The sequence below is a fragment of the Sinocyclocheilus grahami genome, unplaced genomic scaffold, assembly GCF_001515645.1.
Source record: "Sinocyclocheilus grahami isolate Dianchi unplaced genomic scaffold, SAMN03320097.WGS_v1.1 scaffold1101.1, whole genome shotgun sequence".
Classification (NCBI taxonomy): Eukaryota; Metazoa; Chordata; class Actinopteri; order Cypriniformes; family Cyprinidae; genus Sinocyclocheilus; species Sinocyclocheilus grahami.
The window spans coordinates 232,478-252,403 of NW_015506280.1; the positions used below are offsets into that span (position 1 = coordinate 232,478).

A 19,926-nucleotide genomic window follows, 5' to 3' on the forward strand; every position below is an offset into this window, starting at 1 on the left:
TCTCCTCACCTTTGACACACACCCGTTTTAAGAGGAATTCCTGTGAAAAGACCTCATGAATATTTCACCTGCTTGCTAAGGACAAATATAATAGAGGTATTGTTTTATGACACACAATACCACAAAAGGGGGCATTCGGTGTTCCCCAGTTTGAACAATGATTATTGAGTTAAAAGAGCTTTGTCAGATGCCATCCTGTTGACTTAAAGGGTTAGTTCACCCAAAAATGAAAATTAGCTTGTGTTTTACTTACCCTCGACGCATCCTAGGTGTATATGACTTTCTTTCAGACGAATCCAGTCAGAGTTATATTAAAATTTATCTTTGATCTTTCAAGCTGTTTATTGGCACTCAGCGGGTGTTGCAGTTGAACAGTCCACAAGTCGTCAAATAAAGCTCGCGCATTCATAATAAAACGTGCCGCAGACGGCTCCAGGGGATGAATAAAGGCCCCCTGTAGCGAATCCATGACTTTTTGTAAGAAAAATATCCATATTTCAAACGTAATAAACACTTTTCTCTCACTTCTGTTATCTACCATATGCGGATCCGTTCCGGTGGAAGGCGGAAGGCGTATGCGCAGCGCACGCGCCTCTGAGATATGCTAGTCTTGCGCATTTGTTTAATAAGAGCAAAGGAAACCCAGTCTCCTCTTGGTTTATATCGAAATCCTCTGACATTTTTCTTTCTGGGGTTAAAAAGATACCCTGGGTTAAATGCGGTGTAAAAAGCCCTTGATTTGCATCCTATGCCATCACCAAAGACAAATGGTGACATTTACTTGCAAACATCAGTTCTATCACTGTTGACGTAACATACAGGAAGTGTCTGCTTTTCTATCTCATGCAATATCTTTTGGAAAAACCCTGAAAACTGAGCTGCCATCTGAGACATTTTATTTCCAGACAGTCACGTCTTCCTCATTCAATTCACATTTACTACCTGAACACAAACCTTAGTGCTCAGCCTCAGAAGTTACTCAATGTCTTTGCATTGACTTTTTGCGCTGCTATATTAGTCATCAGCTCAGAGCTGCTGCTGGATATGAATTATAATAAAAAAAATGTGCTAGCTTACCCTTCAAAAGTTTGGGGTCAGTATGTTTTTAAAAAGAAATTCATACTTTTATTCAGCAAGGATACATTCAATTGATCAAAAGTTACAGGAAAGACATATACAACGTTACAAACGATTTCTGTTTAAAATAAATTCTATTGGACGTTACTCATCAAAGAATCCTTAAAAAATGCATCGCAGTTTTCACTAAAATATTAAGCACTGTTTTCGCCATTTGATAATAATAATAAATGTTCTTCAGCACCAAATCAGCATATTAGAATGATTTCTGAAGAATCATGTGACACTGAAGACTGGAGTAATGATGCTGAAAATTCAGCGTTGACATCACCTGAATAAATTACATGTTAATATATATTAGAAAAGGGTTATTTTAAATTGTAATAATATTTCACAATGTTTCACATAAGAGACTTCTTACAAACACATTAATATCTTGCCGACTCCAAACTTTTGAACAGTAGTTTAGTTACTTTGTCATGCACTGTACATGTATTCCTCCCAGTCACCTCATGTGGTTGTTATTGTCATCTCATACTACAGTGTTCTGGTCCTATAAGCGTCCTGACCTGGTCCCTCAGACTCCTTACCCGTATGAAGTCTCTTCCTTGAGCCACACCCTCTCCCCGCCCTCTATTTACGTCACAGATCGGTACCGGGAGGCCAAATCAAACGAAAGGTGATACCTTTCACACACATCTCACAAACCTTCAGACCCATAAACCTGACACATAACACACCTGTTACCTTCTCACATCTCCACTTCTGTTCCCTCCACAGAGACACTGAAAGGAGTAGTTCAACTAAAATATGAAAATTCAATCATCAGTTACCAAACACATTCGACTCTTTTTTTCCCATGGAACACAAATGGAGAATTTTTTTAGCCACATAGTCATGATGAATGGGGACTAAACACTAAATTCAGATTCATCAATCGGAACGAATTCAATCCAAGTGAAACACAAGTTGTGCATGTAAACACAGAGTTAAACTCAAGAACCAGATTAGTTCAATTCATCGACAAATCATTCTGAGCAGTTCTGTGAACTGAATCAATTGCTTCATTGACAAGATTTGACTCAAAAGATTCCTACACAAATCTAGTTTTGCTACTTCTCTCATTTACACACCAAGGAAAGCTAGATGTCATGATTTTTGTCATTTGATTTCAGTTTCAAGTTGTATAGACTACTTTTATGGTGCATTTGAATAATTTTTCGTTTATTGTAACTGCATAGAAAAGAGCAACAAATACTTAAAATTCCTTTTGTGTTCCACTGAAGAAAGAATGTGATGTGAGTTAGGAATGACATGAGGGTTGAGTAAACAATGACAAACCAGTTCAGTTCAGTTCATTAATGAATCTTTCAGAGCAATTTTGTTAACTGAATCAATTGATACATTGAAAAGATTCACAAATCTTCACAAATCAAACTTATCTCATGGAGATACACACCAAGGAGAGCTAGATATCATATTTTTTGTCATTTGATTTCATTTTCAAGTTTTATAGACTACTTTTATGGTGCGTTTGAGTCCTATTTTAAGCCGTAAAAAACGAAAGAGCAACAAATACTTCAAAATTAGGAAGTTAGGAATGACAGGAGGGTTGAGTAAATGATGACAAATATTTCATTTTTGTGTGAACTATTCCTTTAACTCACCAAGTCACCTTGAATATAGTCAAACAAAGTCACAATGTAACACTTCGAGATCAGTGTCTTATATCCTGCTACAGCGTGAGCAGTTGACCAGGTCATGCTACACTTGTTCTGTTGCTGGATTCTTTGTGTTTGGTTTTCACTGATCTCCTCACCTTTGACACACACCCGTTTTAAGAGGAATTCCTGTGAAAAGACCTCATGAATATTTCACCTGCTTGCTAAGGACAAATATAATAGAGGTATTGTTTTATGACACACAATACCACAAAAGGGGGCATTCGGTGTTCCCCAGTTTGAACAATGATTATTGAGTTAAAAGAGCTTTGTCAGATGCCATCCTGTTGACTTAAAGGGTTAGTTCACCCAAAAATGAAAATTAGCTTGTGTTTTACTTACCCTCGACGCATCCTAGGTGTATATGACTTTCTTTCAGACGAATCCAGTCAGAGTTATATTAAAATTTATCTTTGATCTTTCAAGCTGTTTATTGGCACTCAGCGGGTGTTGCAGTTGAATAGTCCACAAGTCGTCAAATAAAGCTCGCGCATTCATAATAAAACGTGCCGCAGACGGCTCCAGGGGATGAATAAAGGCCCCCTGTAGCGAATCCATGACTTTTTGTAAGAAAAATATCCATATTTCAAACGTAATAAACACTTTTCTCTCACTTCTGTTATCTACCATATGCGGATCCGTTCCGGTGGAAGGCGGAAGGCGTATGCGCAGCGCACGCGCCTCTGAGATATGCTAGTCTTGCGCATTTGTTTAATAAGAGCAAAGGAAACCCAGTCTCCTCTTGGTTTATATCGAAATCCTCTGACATTTTTCTTTGCAAATCTTCGGTTTGTACTTTTAATTCGTGACCGGCGTTTTGTTTTGTTCTCTCTCCGCGTTCGTCACTTATAAATAAAGCTCGCGCATTCATAATAAAACGTGCCGCAGACGGCTCCAGGGGATGAATAAAGGCCCCCTGTAGCGAATCCATGACTTTTTGTAAGAAAAATATCCATATTTCAAACGTAATAAACACTTTTCTCTCACTTCCGTTATCTACCATATGCGGATCCGTTCCGGCGGAAGGCGTATGCGCAGCGCACGCGCCTCTGAGATATGCTAGTCTCGCGCATTTGTTTAATAAGAGCAAAGGAAAACCAGTCTCCTCTTGGTTTATATCGAAATCCTCTGACATTTTTCTTTGCAAATCTTCGGTTTGTACTTTTAATTCGTGACCGGCGTTTTGTTTTGTTCTCTCTCCGCGTTCGTCACTAATCACGCAACGCCGCGCATCTTTCGTCAACCGCCGTAACTGCTTCAGTGGATGACAGTCAGCGGAAGTGAGAGAAAAGTGTTTATTACCTTTGAAATTTGGATGTTTTTCTTACAAAAACTCATGGATTCGCTACAAGGGGCCTTTATTCATCCCCCGGAGCCGTCTGCGGCACGTTTTATTATGAATGCGCGAGCTTTATTCGACGACTTATGGACTGTTCAACTGCAACACCCGCTGAGTGCCATTAAACAGCTTGAAAGATCAAAGACAATTTTTAATATAACTCTGACTGGATTCATCTGAAAGAAAGTCATATACACCTAGGATGCTTCGAGGGTAAGTAAAACACAAGTGAATTTTCATTTTTGGGTGAAGTAACCCTTTAATCAACATAATAGGTTCATTAGAGGTGGTTGGTAAGGCATACATGACTATTGTTATTGCTTACACTTAATGTTAGGGATTTACAATGTTTCAGATGGTACGTTGGGGCTCGCTAAGATTTTATTTTATAAGTTTTTATGCTCACCAAGGCTGCATTTATTTGGATAAAAATACAGACAACTGTGGAAAAAATTTGAAATATTATTACAATTTAAAATAGCTGTTTTTTGTTTATATATATTTTAAAATGTAATTTATTCCTGTGATTTTACACTTGTCTTTAATGTCACACGATCCTTCAGAAATCATTCTAATATGCTGATTTGCAGCTCAAGAAACGTTTCTTATTATCAATGTTGAAAACAGTTGTGATGCTTAATAGTTTTGTGGAAAATGTGATGCTTTTTTCAGGATTCTTGAATGAATAGAATGTTCAAAAGGATAGCATTTATTTGAAATAGAAATCTTAGTAAGATTGTAAATGCCTTTTAATGTAACTTTTGACCAATTGAATGCGTTCTTGTTGAATTAAAGTATTCTATCTATCTTACTGACCTCAGGCAGTGAAAGTGTTTGATGAACTCCAGGGTGAGCCTGTGTTAATGAACACCCTCAGCGTCTGAAATGTGTCACATGCACAAAGTGCTTTATGTTCATGAGGTGAGCAAGGGTCTGGTTGCCATGGCAGCAATAACTCAAGAGATTATTGCAGGCAATAAATACATAAGAACACTCCAAAGTGGATATAGATGGCCAGCACTCATCTGAAGTGTGTCACGGTAATGATAAGAAATATTACCACTGAAGTGCTTTCTGTTTTGGTCTCCCTCACATGGCCACCCGTATTCCCGTAGATCAGTTATGGCATTTATGAGACCACCAGCTTTGCTCAATATTCATCTGTCATGTTTTGAGGACTCTTAATTTGTAGCTTGAGCTTCTTTGTGCTGTTCTTCTGATGCACTGCTGTTGTTTGCATTCAGATGTGCCTGCTCAACTTTTACATTGGAGGACAGTGCCATCTGTCTGACATCGGAGCAAAGCACCATGGACATAGACAGAGATGACGACTCAGTGCTGGATGTCTACTTTGTGAGTTTGGGCAGGACAGTTAGTCAATTGCATTTCAAGGGATCTATGAATCTTAGTCAGAGTCATGTCGAAAATGAAGTTGTGACGAACAGAAGTACAATACGTTCAATAGGTTGTACTATCCTATGTTTTTTGCAAAGACATTTTTAGTGTTTTATTGACTTAATTATCAATACCAAGGTCCACAATATAATCCACTAAGCTTTGATCCCTCACAGCATTATTTTCACTCACATTAAATGAAATCTGATGTCTACCCCGGATAAGGTCTTTCGGATCTGCAATGATATTGTCAAAAAAAATTTAAATATCTGTTATTACATGGCTCTCTGATTGGTCAGTTGCAGCATAACTATTATCAGAGCAGTTAAAATTGTGTATTGATCAATAAGCATTCAGGACTAATTATAAAACTATCTATTTTGTAATTTGTAATATTGACCAATCAACCTTGCACTTTCCCTTACTTCTTTTATGTATAAATATATTAACTTTCAGAATTTAATCTGATATTTATAAACATTTATAAATTATAATTATATAATATAATAATGAACATATATTATGAATGTATGCATATGTGTATATATATATACATATATGACTATTAGATTACATTTTTTTATTTTTAATATTAATGTTATTATATTTCAATTTTTATATCTTTATAATGTATAAATATCAGATTAAATTCCAAGTTAGTATTTATATTATATTCCAAATTGTATTATTATTATTAAAAATAATAATAATAATAATAATAATACATATTTTTTAATTATAATTTGTAATATTGACCGACTAAACTTTTTTAATTTTATAAATATTTATAAATATCTGGAAAGTTACTAAGTAAGGAATAAGACAGTCAGTCAGTTTTGCAATTTATAATTTAAAAAAGGTTTAATAATAAATAAATAAGAATAACACTTGTAATATAAATAATAACTTTCAGAATTTAAACTGATATTATAAATATTTACAAATTATAACATAATAATTAAAATATTTAGAAATGTCAGATTACGAAATTTTTAAATATATTGTGATTCTGCCACTATTAACATGTAACTGCTATAACATTTGACCATGCTGGTAATCATATTTCCATAGATTTTTTTTAGCTTTTGTAATTTAATATGAATAAATTAATATCAAATAATATACTGATATTAATATATGATATATATATATTAGTATATAACCAGGTTATGAAAATTATTTATATAATGACAGTTATACTGCCACTAATAACATGTTGTTGATCTCTTTTCCAGTAAGGAGCAAAACGAGATGATCTTTCATCTCTACCTTCCCCATCACCTGCCACACAGTAGTCCCCTGGATCCTCATCTGCCGAGAGCGCCACCTGCTGCCAAAAAAGAAAACATCCGCCAACACAACATCTACAAACATACTGGAACTGTATCTGTACATTAGAATCACAGTGCTAAATATTTCCCTGGACTGGTCGGAGGGAATATGGCTACGAGATTTCAGATTCATGGACATCCATAACCAAATGCTGATTGAATGCTTTTGTAGCCCTTATATTACAGGCAGCTCTGGCATCAGACCGATGTCACGTCATTCATTGTTTTGGAAACATGCAATAATTACGCTCCTTTAATATGCAAAGATGGTTTCTAACAGCTATCTTCTTTACCTCCTAAAGGATCTCGTGTTTAGTGACCTAGAATGCAGTGCTTGGCGATTCAAACTCTAGGTAACAGAGCTGTTCAGATATTTGTAAAAGTGCAATCTTCATACATTATACAAGTGTGTGTTATCGTAGTTCTCCTCACTGGAGTAATAATCCTGATGTTTTATTTCCAAACAAACACAGTTTCTAGGAAACCACAGATGTGTGACTTTAGTTCTCAGACATCTCTTATGATCACAAATGTGTCATGTACTGTAAATGTAGGAGTGTCTTTCACAGTGTAACTTCAGTCATGCTCAGATTTATGCTGGTACATCAGCTCCTGATAATCAAGAGTGGAATTCCCATCAGCAGTGTGCGTTATTTACATATATACAGATGCCAGAATATTTCTATGTGCTAAAATGCAGATGAGAAGTCAGTCTTTCATGTGGGGATGGGTGAGTTTCATACACGCTTATACATTCTCTCAGGAGTTCCTTTTCCTAGAAGCGTCCAAATGATTGCTTTATGTTAGATGCTAGTGCGCTTCTGATTTTTAAATGCCATGTCAGAACTGTCTTTTGAATATTATTATTGCACCTTTGTTTGTTTTGAGGCCATAATTTATTAAATCATTATTATAAATTAACTTTGTGTGGGTGTGAATTTCATGTCAACCAGTATTTGGCCATTTTAAGATTATTGCAACATGCATTGTTTGGGAATAAATGTACATTTTATTTTGGCAAATTTGTATATATTTTGCTCCCATTAAATTGTGTTATGTACAGTATGCACTAACATTCAAATGTTTGGGGTCAGTAAGATTTTAAATATTTTTGAAAAAAGTCTCTTGCACTCACAAAGGCAGCAATCATTTGATCAAAAATACCGTTAAAACGGTAATATTGTAAAATATTACCATTTAAAATAACCGTTTTTTTATTTGAATATATTTTTAAATGTAATTAATTACGGTGATGGCAAAGCTGAATTTTCAGCATCATTACTCCAGTCTTCAGAGTCACATGATCCTTCAGAAAGCATTCTAATACGTTGACTTGGTACTCAAGAAACATTAGAAAAATAGAAATCTTTTGTAAATATGATACATTTCTTCAATGTCACTTTTGATCCATTCAATGAGGTTTTTCTAAGGAAATTTTTTTTTTTTTTTAAATAAATAAATGTATTTATTTACTGACCTCAAACAGTAGTGTATATATTGATGTTATATTGCCAACTTGCTTAAATATAAGTATCAATATTGTCTATATCAATATTGTATCAAAATATATCATCATTTATTGCCTTTTATGTGCAGTATACATAACATTTAGTGGTGAAACTAAATTTCACTCAGAAATTGCTAGTAATTAGTTTTCACAAGTAATTACAAAGAAATGGCAAGTAACATACACTCTAAAAAATGCTGGGTTGTTTCTACCCAACTTTGGGTCAAATATGGACTAACCCAACTTTTGGGTTAAAAATGTAATGTAAAAATGTAACCCAACAGTTGGGTTAGTCCATATTTGACCCAAAGTTGGGTAGAAACAACCCAGCATTTTTTAGAGTGTATGAATATGAATTAAGCATTAAATTTTTAAGTAGAAAGACTGAAATAGTATTTATTTATAAATGAATAATCTTCAATTACAACATAGAAAAATATGTTTACAATAACAGGGTGACAACAGCAGGGCATGTATAGTGATTTTATATCAATAACTGAATAGATTGGGAAAAAAGTCTGTGGGGTTTGTATCTTTACCTCATTTTTGTCAAAAAACAAAACAAAACCAAAAACAGAATTTTATTTTAAAACCACAAAACATTGCATATGATATTAATACTAACATTTTCATATGATTTCATATGATATTAATACTAACATTTTCATATGATTTCATATGATATTAAAACTAACATTTTTTAATCAAATTGAATTAATAATTGTGCATAATATATAATGAAGTAACCAGTGTTGTGGGTAACGCGTTACAAGTAACGTGAGTTACGTAATCAGATTACTTTTTAAGTAACTAGTAAAGTAACACATTACTTTTTAGTTTACAAGAAAATATCCGAGTTACTTTTTCAAAAAAGTAACGCCAGTTACTTTGTTTTCCCATTTATTGACTGACAAGTCTCCTGTGCCCATATTGGGAGAAATCGGAAGTACAGAGGCGTTGTGTGCGCTGTGTGAACATGATGTAGTTCTAGACTAAATGTCAATGTGCATTCATTCATCCCACTCGCAAAAAAACTGATTTAGTATTCATCAAAATGAATTAAAACAGTGAAATGCAAACTTTAAATATTAAATATGTTAAAATAACACAAATGTATCTAATCCCATTTTATTAACTAATGTCTTTGCTGCTGACTTTTGATGATCCAGTTCAACCATACTAATAAGCAAAAATGACTTTAGGTAAACTAACAATTGTGCTTCATTGTTTTTTTTATTGCTGAAGAGTGTTGAACCTTCTTCTCCTGCGTTCTACTGTACAGACGGGAATTTACTTTTGCTTCAGCCTGAGGTTTATTCATTACACTTTTTGGTGTGAAAGGACTTTTACATTTGCTATAAATAGAACTTCTTATATTAAAAACAATCAAGCCCTGCTCATATTTAAAAAGTAACGCAAAAATAATGTAACGCATTACTTTCCATAAAAAGTAACTAAGTAACGTAATTAGTTACTTTTTTAGGTTGTAATGCAATATTGCAATGCATTACTTTTAAAAGTAACTTTCCCCAACACTGGTAGTAATAATAAGTAGTAGTAGTAGTCGTAGTAGTGTTGTCAGCACAGTAGTGTCACTCACCAGCAACTCCCAGAAGTTTGCAGGATGTTTTGTCACATTATTGTAACACCTTCCCCCAGTTCTTTACTACTATCTTCGAGAGTTCTTCCATTCTAGAAAGTACCAGTCAGACCTCCACCGCCCCAGCTGTTGGGACACACACCTCCTCCCCCCTCCCATCAGTCAGCTCAGGACATTTGCTACCGAGTTCTCAGCTGTCATTACCTCTCCCTAAATAGACCGTATCAGAGAAGGGCCATTTCAACTGATACAAGGGGTGTCCACCTCTCTGCAAACTAAAATGAATCTACCATCACTGGAATAAACAAACAGCATGACGTGGAATAGAGACAAAAACTGAAAGATATAATCACAGGTTGTCACTGGTAAGATGCATAATGCATTTGTATGAACAGGTGGGGTGGATGAAGACCTCGCTACCCCTCATAATAAAATGGATCCATCCGTTATCCTGGTATGTTCCCCCCCATGTGCAAGATATATATAAGTGACTCTTGGGGGGCTGTTACGACTGATAAACCCAAACGAGAAGAAACTACACACAAGATAGACTTTCCACTTACGAAGAAGCAGAATTCAATGACGGTATGTAACTATGATCCCATGCAAGAGTGCTTGTATTTGAATGCATAATCTATAGAGTTATAGAGGTCAGAAAGGGGAATATATATAATGTACAGATAACAGAGGTTGCCATTGACTGTGTGCAGTATTGTGGAAGTCAGACCTCTTAGGAGGCCACACTGTTGCCCAAATAAGGCATGAGGGTCAGACAGTTAAAGTCAGAGATAACATGTGCTTGACCATTTGCTTGAGAACACTGGAAGATTGGCACCCAAAAAGTAAGTGTGAACATGTTTTGATGTGCTACGTTTAAATGTTGCAAGAATGCAGAATGTGTTAGGATTAAAAGTTTGTAATTAATACAAGACACATTAATTTTTTCTCTCTCCATGCGCTGGTCAATTTTAAAATTTTTCATAACATGTTGTTTCAGACTAGTGGAAACAAAACATTCAAAATATGCTTTCAAGTGTTTATTTCATACACACACACACATATATTTATATATACATATTTAAATAATACAATAATAATTGTAATAATATTAACAATGACATGATTTTTAACAAGATGAATTCTGCTACTTTAGTTACAAAACAATGTCATTTAACTTTTATATATATATATATATATATATATATATATTTTTTTTTTTTTAATAATATTGATAATGACATCTTTTTAGAGGCTAATGCTGCTGATTTAATGTTGTGTGCAAGTATATTGTTTGAAAGCTCAATCAAAATATGTTTAAATGTAACACTTGAATGAATATGACTGTAAACGGAAAAGAGTTGCATGTGAACAATATGCTACCTTTTAAATGGTTACATTCTCTTTTAGATGGGAGAAATCGCAGATCCAGTCCAGTTAAAGGACGAGGGCAACAAGCACTTCCAAGCCGGAGAAATCGACAAAGCCATTGAGTGCTACACTAAAGCCATTAAGTTCTCTAAAGACAAGAAGGCGCTGGCAGTCATCTATAGGAACAGATCGGCCTGTTTCTTGAAAAAGGTAAGAATCCTTTACACATTACAAGCCTATATAAAACACATCCTATTTCAGCATTAATTTAATTCAATGTCTTGTTTTCCAGGAAAATTATAACAATGCAGTATCAGATGCCACTAAAGGTAAAATGATTCAGAAATTAATCATTCTTTTTAAAACTATTTTTGTTCTGGTTTCAGGTTTCATTATACCATCAAACAGCAACATTTTACTATCGATCCATTAAATAATCAGTTTCTTCTGACCAATTGCAGCTATCGATGTGGATGCCGCAGACATCAAGGCTCTGTACAGAAGATGTCAAGCGCTCGAGAAGCTTGGCAAACTAGACATGGCCTTCAAGGACGTCCAGAGATGTGCAACCTTAGAGCCGAAAAACAAGACGTTCCTCGAGACCCTCAGAAGACTCGGAGCTGAGATCCAACAGAAGGTGATGATCATTTCTGTCAAGATGCTTTTGAGTTCACATAATGCACATCTGAGTTTCTAAAGAGCATATCTGATTCTCTCCACAGCTGAAAACAACCTTCTCAACAGACTCCAGAGTACAGAACATGTTTGACATCCTATTTGCAGATGAATCAGATAAAGAAAAGCAAGAAAAGGTTTCTGTTCCCTTTTAGTTTAGAAGAGTAAAGCAAAAGCTAAATTAATGTTAAACACAGTCACATATTTCTCAGTAAAACTGAACAACATGTTTGTTGGGTCCACTAGGCTGCCAACAACCTGATTGTCCTTGCCAGAGAGGACGCGGGTGCAGAGAGAATATTCCAGAACAACGGTGTGCCTTTACTCGTGCAACTCATTGACACAGGAAAACCTGATATGATTCTGGCTGCCATACGAACCCTGTCAGGAATGTGCACAGGCCACAGAGCAAGGGTGAGGAACAGCAAAATAATCATTTTCTAATCTTTTTTCCCTAAAAATATTTAAACATCCTCACAAAATTGCACCAGTTAAGATAATTACGATTGTAAATAAATATGCATATATATTAATATGAGACTTGTTTTTTAGAGAATTTGTTAAATTAATTAATTAGTATTATTTTTTGTTTTATTTTATATTAAAATAAGATTTCCCCTATTTTTTATGAAAAATGTATGTGAGGGGGAGAAAACTTTTTTATTTATTTTTTATGAATTTGCTTATTTATGTGGGTAAGAAAAATATCCCTAAATCAACATACTCTCTGCATTTATTATTTGATAAAAAAAAAATTATATTTAATATAATATAATATTTCATGCACATATTAAAATGCTGTATTATATATTACATATTTATTATTTTAAATGATTGATTTGTATTTTCCTGAAAAACATTGATTAAAATATTTTTGCTAGTTTATGCAATAAAGTATAGAATAAAAAAACATGGATAAATAATAAGGAATACAATTAAGGCCACAAAACAAAACTAATCTCTCAAAATGAAGACAAAAATCCTTAAATCAACATATCTGAATTTGTTAATTATTAAGAATAAACATTTATAATATTATATAATATAATATAAAAAAAATCTAATATTAAGATTTTGTATTATATATATAAAACAAAAAACTGAAATACTGACTAAAATGTTTTGCAAGTTTATGCAATAACTAACGCAATAAAAGTGATAAGCTAATAAGGAATAAAGGCCACAAAACACTCATTTTAATTCCATGGGGTCTTAAAGGAACATCAGTCTTCTTAGTGCACTTCTGTATTTTTCTCTGTATTTGCGACCATTTGTTTAAAACGTTTATGGTAAAAACTTTTATACAGTTGCTTTAATGAATCTGGAGCACTCTAAATGAGCGACTGTGTGCCCGAGAATAGGTGTTTGCATAAAACGCGCCCAAAGCATATCCATATAAGGGCCACAAAACCAGTCATAAGGGTCCATTTTTCGAAATTGATGTATTAACAGTATAAATGATACATTGATGTATGGTTTGTTATGATAGGACAATTATCTGAGGGTGCAAAAAAATCTAAATATTGAGAAAATCACCTTTAAAGTTGTCCAAATGAAGTTCTTAGCCATGCATATTACTAATCAAAAATTAAGTTTTAATATATTTACAGTAGGAAATGTACAGAATAACTTCTTAATGGAACATGATCTTTACTTAATATCCTAATGATTTTTGGCATAAAAGAAAAATCTATATTTTTGACCCATACAATGTATTTTTGGCTATTGCTACAAATATACCCCAGCGACTTAAGACTGGTTTTGTGCTCCAGGGTCACATATAAATGTCATCTTAACATGATTAGAAGGCCGCCCAGAGTATGTACTGTTTGCATATGTGTGGTAAATTTCATAAATTTAGAATATCCTTTAGTATGAAACTTTTTGGTGAATAATGATTTGTTTGAAAAAACGTTTGTATGCAGATTTCACATGCCAATTGCTTAGTACATACACATGATTTGTGCTGCTAGAAGGACAGAAAAGACATGATTCAATCATGTAATGTTTTTATGGAAATGTCTCAAAAACAGGTCTGAAGAAGATTCTGAAAGTCTGTGGTCAGGTTCCAGACCTTCCGGATCAGTTGCCGTTGACGGAAAACACGCAGCTGATTGCTAGCGTTCTTCTCAACAAGGTCTACGATGACTTGCGCTGTGACCCTGAGAGAGATAACTTCAGAGATATCTGTGATGAATACATTAAGTAAGTTCCGCTTTCTCCACAAAATTAGGATCCTATATGAACACACACACGTATCCTATGTCGCTGGTTTCCATCAACAGGAGCAAATTTGACCCCAACGACATGGACAAAAACATCCATGCCATCAATACTCTATCAGGCCTTCTACAGGGGCCTTTCGACGTGGGCAACGTCCTTGCGGGTCGTCAGGGTGTTATGGAGATGATGGTGGCCCTTTGTGGTTCCGAGCGTGAAGTGGACCAGTTGGTAGCAGTGGAGGCCCTCATTCACGCATCCACCAAAACCAGCAAAGCCTCCTTCTTCATCAGCAATGGAGTAACTCTGCTGAAGGACATGTACAAGAAAACTAAAAATGAGAAGATCAAGATCAGAGCCCTTGTGGTGAGCAGACACTTTACACACTATTCAAACTGTGTGTTGTTGTAGTGTTCATTAGTTATTAAAAAAGAGCAGTTGTTGTATTTTGCATATTTAACATAATACATCCAATTTTCTTTTCTCAGGGTCTGTGTAAACTGGGATCCGCTGGAGGAGATGATTACAGCATGAGACAATTTGCTGAGGGCTCCACTGAGAAACTGGCAAAGCAGTGCAGAAAGTGAGAATGCATATCATTAGAAATTACATTGTCTGTTATCTTTTAATGTAATATTTTAATATAATATAAAATCATGCACTATTGTTTAAAGGTTTAGGGTCAATAAGATTTTTATTCAACAAGGATACATTAAATGGATTTAAAAAGTAAGGACTTTTATAATTAAAAAAATTTTATTTAATCCCCCCCCCCCCCCCCACAAATGCTGTTCTTTTGAAATGTCTACTCATCAAAGAATTCTGAAAAAAGTATCAAGGTTTCCACAAACATATTAACTAGCACAACTGTAATTTCAACTCTGATAATCATTGATAATAATAAGATATGTTTCTTGTGCAGCAAATCAGCATATGATTTCTGAAGGATCGTGTGACTCTGAAGACTGGAGTAATGGACAAGAATAAATTACATTTCAATATGTATTCAAATAGAAAACAGTTATTTTAAATTGCAGTAATATTTCACAATACTACTGTTTTTACTGTATCAAACCCCCCCCAAAAAAAAATGCTGTTCTTTTGAAATGTCTACTCATCAAAGAATTCTGAAAAAAAAGTATCAAGGTTTCCACAAACATATTAACTAGCACAACTGTAATTTCAACTCTGATAATCATTGATAATAATAAGAAATGTTTCTTGTGCAGCAAATCAGCATATGATTTCTGAAGGATCGTGTGACTCTGAAGACTGGAGTAATGGACAAGAATAAATTACATTTCAATATGTATTCAAATAGAAAACAGTTATTTTAAATTGCAGTAATATTTCACAATACTACTGTTTTTACTGTATCAAACAAATGCAGCCTTGGTGAGCATAAGAGACTTCTTTCAAAAACATGTAAAAAATTGTAATAACCCCAAGCTTTTGGACAGTAGTGTAGTGTGCAACTTTTAGAACTCAAAACTTCTTTCTTGGCCCAAAAAGACAATACACTGAAACTAAAATGGAAAGCACTTCAGTCCTACTGTCAGAAACTCATATACATTATATGACCACCCTCATTTACACTGTCAACAGTGCCTTATTCAGCGTTGCTTTGTGATAGCTTCATGCAGATGTTATAGATTTATACTGCATTTCAACTAGATTTGGTTTATTCCAGGTGGCTCTGCAACCCTACACTTGATGTGCGTACCAGGAAATGGGCCGTTGAAGGTTTGGCTTACCTTACCAATGATGCTGATGTAAAAGATGACTTTATTGATGATGAAGCAGCCATGAGGGCCATGTTTGAACTTACCAAGGTGTGCTGACAGATAAAAAGACTGAAATAACTTGATCAAGTTTGGCAATTGCACAGATTTTTTTAATACGTATGACTTAATAGAGATTTAAATATGAGTGTACAAATGTGCAATGCAACATTTTTCTCTTATAGTCAAAAGATAAGACCATCCTATATGCTGTCGCCTGCACCCTGGTCAACTGCACCAACAGCTATGACAAGAAAGAGATCATCCCTGAGATGGTGCAGCTGGCCAAATTCTCCAAACAACACGTCCCAGAGCAGCACCCGAAGGTAACATACACAGAATCCTGTGATGTAGCAAATCAGTCTTTAAAAGTACAAATATTCCATGTAGTTTCTCAATAAATACTAATACAATGCATGGTTAATAATTATACAAGAATTACAAATGTTGTTTGAAATTAGATGGAAGTGTATGATGTCAAACTTGCACTGCTGTCACTGCTCGAAATGTTACGTCAGATGAGTTCATATATATATATATAATTTTTATTTTTTTTACTTTTCTCTTGTGCTTTAGGATAAGAAGGACTTCATTGTAAGGCGAGTGAAGAAGATACTGAAAGCTGGAGTCACATCAGCTCTCACTGTCATGGTCAAAGCAGACAATTATGTCCTGACTGATCAGACCAAAGAGATGCTTGCAAGGTAAGACTCAAAAATGAGTCAAAAGTCTGCTCTAATAATGTCGGCAGCTATGTTTGGGTTGTTTTGTGCTGTGAATTACTGACTTCATCCAATGAAACCATTGAAATTCAAGAGTCATTTAAACACCACAATTGTCATTTTGTTTAATATTAATAAAAGACCATTTATTTATTTATCTTAATTTTTAAAATATATTTTTATGAATTTATTTTGGTACTACATTCAGTGTTTTTAAATCTAAACCCTGATGCTGAAACCACCATTCTAAAATCTAATATGGCCTATTGATTTGTCATCTATTATGCTGCTGAAGTTAATGCTCTTACTATTTTTGTCCACCCAGAGTGTTTCTTGCCTTGGCAGATGATATTAAAGATCGTGGCACAATTGTAGCTCAAGGTGGAGGAAAGGTAAAAGACCACAAACCCAGTAGATACTTCAGTAAATCTAAATCTCCTGCTTTGGTGAAATTAAAACTTTTCACTATGTGTGACAGGCTTTGATCCCATTAGCCCTGGAGGGAACTGACAACGGAAAAATAAAGGCCAGCCATGCTCTGGCAAAGATCGCAGCCGTCTCCAACCCTGAAATCGCCTTCCCTGGCGAGAGGGTAAGATTACCTTTTACATGCTTATCACTGTGAAAGCCAAAAGAATATGCAAAATACATTGTCAGGAAAACTGAAAGGATCGTGAAATGCTAAATTTTTTTTTTTAGATATGTATGCATCGCACAGTATTGAAAACAAAGATATCACATGTTATTTTGAATATTAAGGGTATTTTTTGTTAGTTGTTTGAGCATGTAAAAATCGAAAATAAAAAGACCTAATTTTCCATATATCTATTCTTTCCATAACAGATATATGAAGTTGTGCGACCGCTGGTTTCCTTGCTAAACACAGAACGAGACGGTTTGGAAAACTTTGAAGCTCTGCTGGGTCTCACAAATCTGGCTGCCTTGAATGACAAACTACGGTAAGTGCCATAGAATGTCATCTGGCGCTGATCGACAAACATTTTAAATATTAAATGCAAATAATTTAGGAAAGGCAGAATTCAGAGAATTCAGAAGGAGGAACTGCAAACTATAGACTCAAAGATGAAAAGCAAAATTCAGAAAGCAAGATTCATGCTCACATTATAAGCAAACATTTCATTTACACAGAACCACATTTTTTTAATTAAAACTTTGAATTATTCTTTTGATGCCTTGCAAGCACTTCTGCGTCCTTCTAGAAATGCAGCTCTTTATCTGTGCAATTCTTTTTCTTTATTTCCACAGAGTGAAAATCCTTAAAGAAAAAGCTCTCCCAGAGATTGAGAACTACATGTTTGAGGAACATGATCAAATCAGACAAGCTGCCACAGAGTGCATGTGCAATCTGGTTTGCTGCAAAGAGGTTTGAAATTACCATTGAGAACACATTCGTCTATCCAAATATTGCATTTTTTGGTAGGTTTGGATGGAAATATTGACCAAATTCATTTATTTCAACAGGTTCAAGACAGATACCTGGAAGATGGCAATGATAAACTCAAGCTTCTTATTCTGCTCTGCGGTGAAGATGATGTGCAGCTTCAGAGGGCGGCTGCTGGTGCATTGGCTATGCTCACCGCCGCACAGAAGAAACTGGCTGTTAAGATTACTAAAGTGGTACGTATCAATAACAACAGCTGTCACGTTCAATTTGATTCATTTGTCCCACTCTAATCTACCACTTACCTAAGTATTGTGGCAGGACCATGGTACACATGGTACAATGTTGTTGTCAGATACTCGTACCAAATTTGATTGACTCTACGATTATGTTTTATCATCTACAGACTGAGCAGTGGCTTGAGATCATACAGAGATTGTGTATCCATGACAACCCTGAAATTCAGCACAGAGGTCTTGTGACGGTGTTTAATATGCTGGACGCTGATGAACAACTAGCCAAGAAGCTCATTGAATGTGAATTGCTGGAGATCCTGACATTTGTGGCAAAACTAGAGGACAACCCCAAGAAGCAGGACGCTATTAATGCTGCTCGCGCCTGCCTGTCCAGAGCCTTGGATGGTGGACTTATCAAACCGTTTTCAAATTAAACAGTTCATTGTGATGTGTCATTAGGCGAGTACAGAATGGTCTGCTTTCTGGGAAAGTGGAAAGACTGCAAACCATTTGCAAGGTTTTATTTTTTAAATTTCTACCGCTGAGCATAGTTCTTTTTGTTAGATTAAATGTTTGTGTGGCTGTTTGTTTGATCAGTAGAATTTGGTATTTATTTAACATGCTCATTTCATATTTCATGTATTTGCACTTGTGAAGTTTTGATTCACAGATTAAAATCTTTTTTTGAAGAAAAGATGAAGCGAATCCATTTCTTCATATTGATATGATTAAAATCACCCTTTTGAGTGTATTTGTGCAAGTAAACCATAAATAAACACACACATTTACATTGGAACAGTTTATTGAATCTTATAACATGTTAAAAATATGAAACGACTCAATTTTACGCCCAAAATGAGCAAAAAAGTGTAATTTAGAATTTAATTAATTAATTAAACAATTACACAATACAACAAACAATTTAATAAATTTTTGTCATTTAATTTATATTTATATGGCCAAAAAGTAAGATGAAATTTTGATATCGTGTAATGTAAATCAATGCGATTTGTAAAACAGTACAGACTACTTACATAAAATGCATATAAATATCAGTGATCATTCTATACCCTTACGATAAAGAAGTTTATTCAAGTGTGCTATTAGTATACTTCTTTTAAACTAAAGATAGGAAAGTATACTTTTAGTCTACTTTTGATGTACTTCTCAGAAATATACTTAAAATGACATTTAAGTATACTTGACTTATACTTAGAAAAAGTCTAAATATATTTTAGCTATACTTGTGCTCCTAGAATCCGTGTTTTTTGAGGTAAACTAGTTGTGTACTCAAAGTTTACTACTGTTATACTTAAAGTATACTTAAAAGTATACTTTTATATACTAGAAAGTGGGCCAATTTAGTCCCAAGGAGTATTGAAATAGTACACTTACAAGTATACTACTAGTACAATGATATTTGTATACTTACTACATAAAGTATACTTAAACTTTACTTAAGTATACTTACTAAAACAAACTTGAAGTATACTACTTTTTGGTAAGGGTATCTCTGAATAATATAAATCATATTTAAATGCTTAGTTTTATG

At 34.5% G+C, this 19,926-nt stretch overlaps 2 protein-coding genes across 2 annotated transcripts in view; both read left to right on the plus strand.

Moving 5' to 3' along the window:
- pip5k1bb (phosphatidylinositol-4-phosphate 5-kinase, type I, beta b) overlaps positions 1 to 7,751 on the plus strand; it is a 30,513-nt gene extending 22,762 nt beyond the window's left edge. Inside the window, exons 11-12 of the mRNA XM_016252353.1 lie at positions 5,382 to 5,490; positions 6,768 to 7,751. Coding sequence (XP_016107839.1) covers positions 5,382 to 5,490; positions 6,768 to 6,770 — 112 coding nt within the window. The 3' untranslated portion in view covers positions 6,771 to 7,751. The remainder of the gene's footprint in view (positions 1 to 5,381; positions 5,491 to 6,767) is intronic.
- Positions 7,752 to 10,484: 2,733 nt separating this feature from the next.
- On the plus strand, positions 10,485 to 19,054 carry LOC107566805 (protein unc-45 homolog B). Its single transcript, XM_016252354.1, has 18 exons — positions 10,485 to 10,555; positions 11,378 to 11,548; positions 11,631 to 11,667; positions 11,800 to 11,975; positions 12,061 to 12,150; positions 12,260 to 12,437; positions 14,047 to 14,218; positions 14,299 to 14,599; positions 14,722 to 14,816; positions 15,924 to 16,065; positions 16,200 to 16,340; positions 16,591 to 16,718; positions 17,062 to 17,128; positions 17,215 to 17,328; positions 17,580 to 17,695; positions 18,003 to 18,120; positions 18,219 to 18,374; positions 18,545 to 19,054. Exons 1-18 carry the CDS (start codon positions 10,550 to 10,552, stop codon positions 18,806 to 18,808), a joined length of 2,472 nt encoding a protein of 823 aa, XP_016107840.1. The 5' UTR covers positions 10,485 to 10,549; the 3' UTR covers positions 18,809 to 19,054.
- Positions 19,055 to 19,926: the final 872 nt, after the last annotated feature.

Bases quoted from the DNA above. Each gene is read 5' to 3' on its own strand.
- LOC107566805 (XM_016252354.1), top strand. The intron at 12,151-12,259 runs GTTTCTGTTCCC...TGGGTCCACTAG, and splicing joins ATAAAGAAAAGCAAGAAAAG to GCTGCCAACAACCTGATTGT. The intron at 14,219-14,298 runs GTAAGTTCCGCT...TTCCATCAACAG, and splicing joins ATCTGTGATGAATACATTAA to GAGCAAATTTGACCCCAACG.